Source organism: Anomaloglossus baeobatrachus, chromosome 7, assembly GCF_048569485.1.
Source record: "Anomaloglossus baeobatrachus isolate aAnoBae1 chromosome 7, aAnoBae1.hap1, whole genome shotgun sequence".
Taxonomy (NCBI): domain Eukaryota; kingdom Metazoa; phylum Chordata; class Amphibia; order Anura; family Aromobatidae; genus Anomaloglossus; species Anomaloglossus baeobatrachus.
The window spans coordinates 279,607,480-279,615,882 of NC_134359.1; the positions used below are offsets into that span (position 1 = coordinate 279,607,480).

Genomic DNA, 8,403 nt, shown 5'->3' on the forward strand with positions numbered 1-8,403 from the left:
CAGGCAGATCCGTATCCAGTCGGACAACGCCACTGCCGTCGCATACATCAACCACCAAGGCGGCATGCGGAGTCGTCAAGCCTTCCAGGAAGTCCGACGGATTCTGCAGTGGGTGGAAGCCACAGCATCCACCATCTCCGCAGTTCACATACCGGGCGTAGAAAACTGGGAAGCAGATTTTCTCAGTCGTCAGGGCATGGATGCGGGGGAATGGTCCCTGCACCCAGAAGTGTTTCGAGAGATCTGTCGCCGCTGGGGATCCCCGGACGTCGATCTCATGGCGTCACGGCACAACAACAAGGTCCCGGCCTTCATGGCACGGTCTCAAGATCAGAGCTCTGGCGGCGGACGCATTAGTTCAGGATTGGTCGCAGTTTCGACTGCCTTATGTATTTCCTCCTCTGGCGATGCTGCCCAGAGTACTACGCAAGATCAGGTCCGACTGCCACCGCGCCATTCTCGTCGCTCCAGACTGGCCGAGGCGGTCATGGTACCCGGATCTGTGGCATCTCACGGTGGGTCAGCCATGGGCGCTGCCAGACCGCCCAGACTTGCTGTCGCAAGGGCCGTTTTTCCATCTGAATTCTGCGGCCCTCAACCTGTGTGGCCATTGAGTCCTGGCTCCTAGCGTCTTCAGGGTTGTCTCAGGATGTCATTGCCACTATGAGACAGGCCAGGAAACCGACGTCCGCCAAGATCTATCACAGGTCTTGGCGGATTTTCTTGTCCTGGTGTTCTGATAAAGGTTTCACTCCCTGGCCTTTTGCCTTACCCACTTTTCTTTCCTTCCTTCAATCCGGAATGGATAAGGGGTTGTCACTTAGTTCTCTCAAAGGACAAGTATCGGCACTCTCAATATTCTTTCAAAAGCGCCTGGCCAAGCTTCCGCAGGTCCGCACGTTCCTGCAGGGAGTTTGCCACATAGTCCCACCTTACAAGCGTCCGCTGGAACCCTGGGACCTTAACAGGGTGCTAACGGCTCTTCAGAAACCGCCTTTTGAGCCGCTGCGGGATGTCTCCTTATCACGTCTTTCGCAGAAAGTGGCATTTCTAGTAGCAGTTACTTCACTCCGTAGAGTGTCGGAGCTTGCAGCGCTGTCATGCAAAGCCCCCTTCCTGGTTTTTCACCAGGATAAGGTGGTTCTCCGTCCTGTTCCGGAATTTCTCCCTAAGGTGGTATCGCCTTTTCATCTCAATCAGGATATCTCCTTGCCTTCATTTTGCCCTAATCCAATTCACCGCTTTGAAAAGGATTTGCACTCATTAGATCTAGTGAGAGCACTCCGATTCTACGTGTCTCGCACAGCGCCCCTGCGCCGTTCAGATGCGCTCTTTGTCCTTGTGGCTGGTCAGCGTAAGGGTTCGCAAGCTTCCAGGTCAACCTTGGCTCGGTGGATCAAGGAACCGATTCTTGAAGCTTACCGTTCTTCGGGGCTTCCGATTCCTTCGGGGCTGAAAGCCCATTCTACCAGAGCCGTGGGTGCGTCCTGGGCATTGCGGCACCGGGCTACGGCTCAGCAGGTGTGTCAGGCAGCTACGTGGTCTAGTCTGCACACTTTCACAAAACACTATCAGGTGCATACCTATGCTTCGGCAGACGCCAGTCTAGGTAGGCGAGTCCTTCAGGCGGCGGTCGCCCACCTGTAAGAGGGAGCCGTGTCGGCTCTTGTTATCGAGGTATTCTTTTACCCACTCAGGGACTGCTTTTGGACGTCCCAATTGTCTGGGTCTCCCAATGGAGCGACAAAGAAGAAGGGAATTTTGTTTACTTACCGTAAATTCCTTTTCTTCTAGCTCCTATTGGGAGACCCAGCACCCGCCCCTGTTCCCTTCGGGCTAGTTGTTCTTTTGTGTACACATGTTGTTCATGTTCAATTGTTTCATGGTTTTCAGTTCTCCGAACACCCTTCGGATTGAATTTACCTTAAACCAATTTATAAGTTTCCTCCTTCCTGCTTTTGCACCAAAACTGAGGAGCCCGTGATGCACGGGAGGGTGTATAGGCAGAGGGGAGGGGTTACACTTTTGAGTGTAATACTTTGTGTGGCCTCCGGAGGCAGAAGCTATACACCCAATTGTCTGGGTCTCCCAATAGGAGCTAGAAGAAAAGGAATTTACGGTAAGTAAACAAAATTCCCATCTTTTTTTCCCTTCTCCAATCATAACACTTCTTATTCAAACCATAAAGTTCTATTTTGGTCCCATCCATCCACTAAACATAATTCCAATAGTCTTTTGGCTTGTCGAGGTGATCTGTACAAACTGCAGTCAGGCAGCAATGTTCTTTTTTGAGAGCAGCTGCTGTCTCCTCACAACCCTGTCATGCACACCGTTGATGTTCAGTGCACTCAGGAACATTTATTTGAGAGAGGCCTTTAGTTGCTTGGAAGTTATCTTGGGTATCTTTGTGACCTCTGGACTACTACACGCCTTGCTCTTAGTGATCCTTGTTGGTCGGCCACTACTGGGGAGGGTAATAATGGTCCTGAATATCCTTCATTTATACACAGTTTGTCTGACTGTGGATTGGTGGAGTCTAAGCTCTTGAGATGGTAACCCTTTTAAAGTCTGATGAGCATAAGTCTGAACTGGGTGCAAAAGACCCCTAAAAAAACTTCACTATATAAAGAGAAGGGCATCGCACCAGCGACAGTGCAATGGGAATAAATGTAAAGCAGAAACTACTGTATGAAGACTGACATGAAAACTACAATAGCGATATGTAACAATGACAATGGTATCTGCTTAACTGCTATGAACTTTAAGGAGAAGGAGAAATTTAGCTATTGAATTGATCAATGCAACAGAGCCCCAACACCTCGTCATGGTATTCTCTTACGTTGGGGTCTCTAGCTAATGTGTCCTCTCTTGCAGTTAAAGCTGGGTCTCAGCTTCCCATACACGGTAGGTTTTTTAACTGAAAGAGAGGACACACATTAGCTAGAGACCCCCAACGTAAGAGAATACCATGACGAGGTGTTGGGGCTCTGTTGCATTGATCAATTCAATAGCTAAATTTCTCTTTATTCTTAAAGTTCATAGCAGTTATGCAGATTCCATTGTCACATTTTCATTTTTAGATATAGCTATTGTATTGTTCATGTCAGTATTCACACAGCAGTTTCTGCTTTACATTTATTCCCCTTGCACTGTCGCTGGTGTGCAGCCCTTCTCTTTATATGATGAGCAGAAGTACCGTATTTTTCGTTTTATAAGGTGCACCGGATTATAAGACGCACCCCAAATTTAGAGCTAAAAAAAGGTAAAAAAAAAAATAAAAATGGATTCAATCTTATAATCCGGTGTTGTCTTACCGGAGGGGGGCAGCAGTGGTGGTGAAGCAGGGTCACAGGAGGCACAGGTTGTGCTTGCAGCCTCGGTGGGTTAGTAGCGTCAGCCACAGCGGGTCTGTGGCGGCAGCAACAGTCAGTGGCGGCAGGCGCGGCGGCGTCCGTGGTGGGAGCCGTGGCGGGTCCATGGCGGCGGGTGACAGGTGGAGCAGGCCGGTGAAGTAAGTGTCTCAGTGTGTCTGCGGTCCCGCTTCAAATGATGGCGCCTGGAGTGGCGCATGCGCAGATAGAGCGCTCATCCAAGGGCTCCACTTGCGCACGCGCTGACTCCTGGAGCGCCGCGTGCGCAGATGGAGCTATCAGCGAGCAGGCCGCCCGCCTGCATGCACAGAGTGGCAGGCACCTCTCTGCACCGGCAGGCACCCGGCTGCCCGCTCGCCGCACGCACGCACAGAGAGGCAGCCGACACCGTCAGGCATCCGGCTGCTCGCCCGCACGCACGTACAGAGAGGCAGCCGGCACTGATGGGCACCCGGCTGCCCGCCCGCCCGCCCGCCACATGCACGCACAGAGAGGCAGCCGGCACCAACAAGCACCCGGCTGCCCGCACGTACAGAGAAGCAGTCGGCACCGACAGGCACCCGGCTGCCTGCACTTAGCACCAGGCCGCCAGAACGCACCCAGTCGCCGCACAAACAGCACCCCGGTAAGCTGTATTTGGATTTTAAGACGCACCCCTCATTTTCCGCCCAAATTTTTGGGAGGAAAAGTGCGTCTTATAATCCGAAAAATACGGTAACTCTTGTTCTGTGGATCTTATAAATCTCCTTTATTTTTTCCATTATACACTTCCGCAAAAGTGTTCTGAAGATCAGACTTTAATAGATCAGTCCTTTTAAATAAAACAGGTCGCCCACTCACACCTGATTGTCTTCCCATTCAATGAAGTATAAGACTCTAAATTCACATTCAAAATATCTGTTATTACTAATTGGTCACATTCTTTAAACACTCGCAGACATGTGGAATTAGATCATTTTCCTCATTACTAAAAAAAGTGTAATATTTTTGACTCCTTTTGTTTTTATCTATTTTTACATCTCGTTTTTTGGTCAGATTTGTGCAGAAATATGAAAGATTCTTAAGGGGCTCACAAACCTCACTGTATCCAAGCTGTGTCACCAGTGTAATGTATAGTGTTATTGTTATGTTTGTGTATAGAATGTGACACCACCAATTAGTTAATTAGATTTGGTCTATAATGTTTGGATGAAACCCTTCTCTTCTCCGTTCACTTCTGTGGTTTTGTTTGCAGGGACACTTCTGGACAGGGAAGGTTTTGCACCATCTTTCGCTCTTACTCCAGAGGAGCTCAGGTAATTCACTTTTCACATCCAGCTTCTTATTATGGCCCGACAGCCCCAGGACGACATCTAATATTTTGATAATTAAACATTGACTACTTTGTATCTTTCCCAACCATTTAATGCCTGTACTTCTGGTCACCCCAGCACCATATGCAGAGTGAGACATATAGTAGAGCAATTGATGTGATTTATATAATACATACTTATGTAAAGTTAGAGGACCCCATTAATAAGTAGATGCAAGAACAATTGGACCCCATTAATAGAGGTGCAAGAACAATCGGACCCCATTAATAAACGGATGCAAGAACAATCGGACCCCATTAATAAAAAGATTCAAGAACAATCGGACCCCATTAATAAAAAGATTCAAGAACAATCGGACCCCATTAATAAAGAGATGCAAGAACAATCGGACCCCATTAATAAAGAGATGCAAGAACAATCGGACCCCATTAATAGAGATGCAAGAACAATCGGACCCCATTAATAGAGATGCAAGAACAATCGGACCCCATTAATAAAAAGATGTAAGAACAATCGGACCCCATTAATAAAAAGATGTAAGAACAATCGGACCCCATTAATAAAAAGATGTAAGAACAATCGGACCCCATTAATAAAAAGATGTAAGAACAATCGGACCCATTAATAAAAAGATGTAAGAACAATCGGACCCATTAATAAAAAGATGCAAGAACAATCGGACCCCATTAATAGAGATGCAAGAACAATCGGACCCCATTAATAAAAAGATGCAAGAACAATCGGACCCCATTAATAAAAAGATTCAAGAACAATCGGACCCCATTAATAAAAAGATGCAAGAACAATCGGACCCCATTAATAAAAAGATGCAAGAACAATCGGACCCCATTAATAGGGATGCAAGAACAATCGGACCCCATTAATAGGGATGCAAGAACAATTGGACCCCATTAATAGGGATGCAAGAACAATTGGACCCCATTAATAGGGATGCAAGAACAATTGGACCCCATTAATAGAGATGCAAGAACAATCGGACCCCATTAATAGAGATGCAAGAACAATCTGAGAACTAGATCCACTAGAAATCCTCCCCGATGCTGACTTCTGCCATCTGATCACCCAGACGCTGACTCCAATATCTCCTGTCTCCTTTTGCAGGGTATCCTCCTGGTTTATGATATCACCAATCGGTGGTCCTTTGATGGAATAGACCGCTGGATCAAAGAGATCGACGAGGTACATTCCTTTGTCTTCATCCTTGTAAGCACACATGCATGCTCAGCCAAACGGAGTGTGCATATAGGTGGTGAGCGAGGGATAGTGGTCAGCTACCTTTTGGTATTTTATTAGTGGTGCGGAGGGGTAGAAGCCGGCCATACTCTTGAGCCCTTAGTGTGCCGGTGTCTTGTATGGGGGTGCTCCCAACTGTCCCCCTATGATAAATGTAAGGGATTTGGGGTGGGAAATATTGGGCATATTGGATTTCTGATGACCTGGTTGGTTCCATGGCAGGTTACCGAGAAGATATTTTCAACTGTTTGCATATATCCATTCTGAAAATCCAATCTTCTGTCTCCCAGCATGCCCCAGGTGTCCCCCGTATATTGGTGGGGAACAGACTCCACTTGGCTTTTAAAAGGCAGGTTCCCACGGAGCAGGCCCGGGCCTATGCCGAGAAGAACGGGATGACGTTTTTTGAGGTCAGCCCACTGTGTAATTTCAACGTGACAGAGTCCTTCACCGAATTGTCCCGGATAGTGCTGATGAGGCACGGGATGGAGAAGATCTGGAGACCAAACCGAGGTACATGCTACCTGGGGAGAAGATTGGGCATGTTTGACATCCAGCATGTCTGATCCTTTTAGGAAAGCTCAAAGTAGTAATTTTCTGAAATGTTTTTGTTTTTTTTCTCTCCTAGTGTTCAGCTTGCAGGATTTGTGTTGCCGGGCTATTGTCTCCTGCACCCCCGTACATCTCATCGATAAGCTTCCCCTTCCAGTGGCCATCAAGAGCCACCTGAAATCCTTCTCAATGGCCAACGGGATGAACGCTGTGATGATGCACGGACGATCCTACTCTGTGGCTGGCGGCAGCGGTGGAGCCGCCGGCAGCGGAGGGGGGAGCAAAGGCAACAGCCTGAAACGGTCAAAGTCCATTCGACCACCCCAGAGCCCCCCTCAGAACTGCTCACGAAGCAACTGTAAGATTTCCTAGCCACGGGGATCGGGAGAACGTAAGGCTGCTAATGGCAATAAACCCTACAGCGTCAATGTAGAGCCGGTGATCTGGCCGGTAGAGGTGACATTGACACAGACATGGGGGGTCCTAGTGTGGGGTCAGCAGAGATGACCCCTGAAGAGGTCATTCTTCTGTTGCTCAGTCACCACTCAACCCATCTGAACTCTGTTTTTAAAGGGTTAAACACTGCATGATGGCCGTTCCTCCCGCACCCCCGAGAGCGGCAGAGCGTGCGCTGTGCTAAAGGACCCCCTCTCCTCCTTTATTTATAATGAGTATATGATAACTGACACCTTTTTATTCTAATGCCTGACAACTCTTCTGTATCATTCTGTATATAATGGTTTTTACGCCCCCTGGTGGCAGGGACATGGAATATTTCTCAGAATCCTTCTTACTAACCACAGATCCCACATTCACCAGTCATTGACTCCTCATTACTGGGTATGTGCATGTGCTTACACCGAGCATCCGTCACCTTCCATCATCGCTTCCTTTTATATGCACAATATGGCCGTCAGTATGGCAGCTTGGACCCCATTTTACCGGTCTGTGGGACCTAACAAAAATCTGAATTCTACCTCAGCATATTTTGGATGAAGATCGTCTATAAGCAATTAAATAAACGTTTACCACCAGGTCGGACTGCCAGCTTCATTGATAGGACACCCCCTGATGATTCCAGGGCTAGGTTTCCATAGAGAAGCACATTTGGATCAGACGGGAGGTATCATTGGATTATCTAGTCCTAAAGAGGACCTGTCCTGTAAACTCCGAATAAATTTAATAAATTGTTGTATTTTCCATGGATTTTATTTTTTCATCCTTCCTCAGTTATTCCTCCTGACAGTGTATAGATAAATTGATGGCTGCGCTCACCCTTCGCCTTGTCATCAGTGTGCATTATTACACTCACACATAGTCCAATCGATGCTAACAATGGCATTATTTGTCAGGACTCAGCCATCTAAAACACCTGTCAATTTATACACTTCCAGGAGGAGTAACAGAGGAACGTCAATGCAAAATTTAAAGAATTTGATTCTTCTTTTTCGAGATGTAGAAGTATGTATTAACACAGACAAGCCAGGAAGGCAGATTAGATTTGAGAATGTAATGAAATAATATAATTAGTGTATACGTAAAAAAAATATATATTTTGTTTTATTATGGAGATAACATAAATATATACCGTATACATTATATTTCCATGACATAATAGAAAGTGTATGTGTATATATAATCTTTTTTTTATGTAGTGTGAGTATACATGTATACAATATATATATATATGTATACAATATATATATATATATATATATATATATATATATATATATATATATATATATATATATATATATATATATATATATATATATATATATATATATATATATATATATATATATATATATATATATATACACACGAGTGTATAAGTAAAAGAAAATATGTATTTCTTTGTCGCTCCTAATTGGGAGACCCAGACAATTGGGTGTATAGCTACTGCCTCC

At 46.0% G+C, this 8,403-nt stretch overlaps 1 protein-coding gene across 2 annotated transcripts in view; it reads left to right on the top strand.

Annotated features, from left to right (window-relative positions):
* The window catches only part of RAB40C (RAB40C, member RAS oncogene family), a 32,681-nt gene extending 24,624 nt beyond the window's left edge, over positions 1 to 8,057 (top strand). For both annotated transcript variants that reach the window (XM_075319402.1, XM_075319403.1), the window contains exons 4-7: positions 4,606 to 4,666; positions 5,807 to 5,884; positions 6,229 to 6,451; positions 6,567 to 8,057. In XM_075319402.1, coding sequence (XP_075175517.1) covers positions 4,606 to 4,666; positions 5,807 to 5,884; positions 6,229 to 6,451; positions 6,567 to 6,862 — 658 coding nt within the window. In that variant the 3' untranslated portion in view covers positions 6,863 to 8,057. The remainder of the gene's footprint in view (positions 1 to 4,605; positions 4,667 to 5,806; positions 5,885 to 6,228; positions 6,452 to 6,566) is intronic.
* The last annotated feature ends 346 nt before the right edge of the window (positions 8,058 to 8,403 follow it).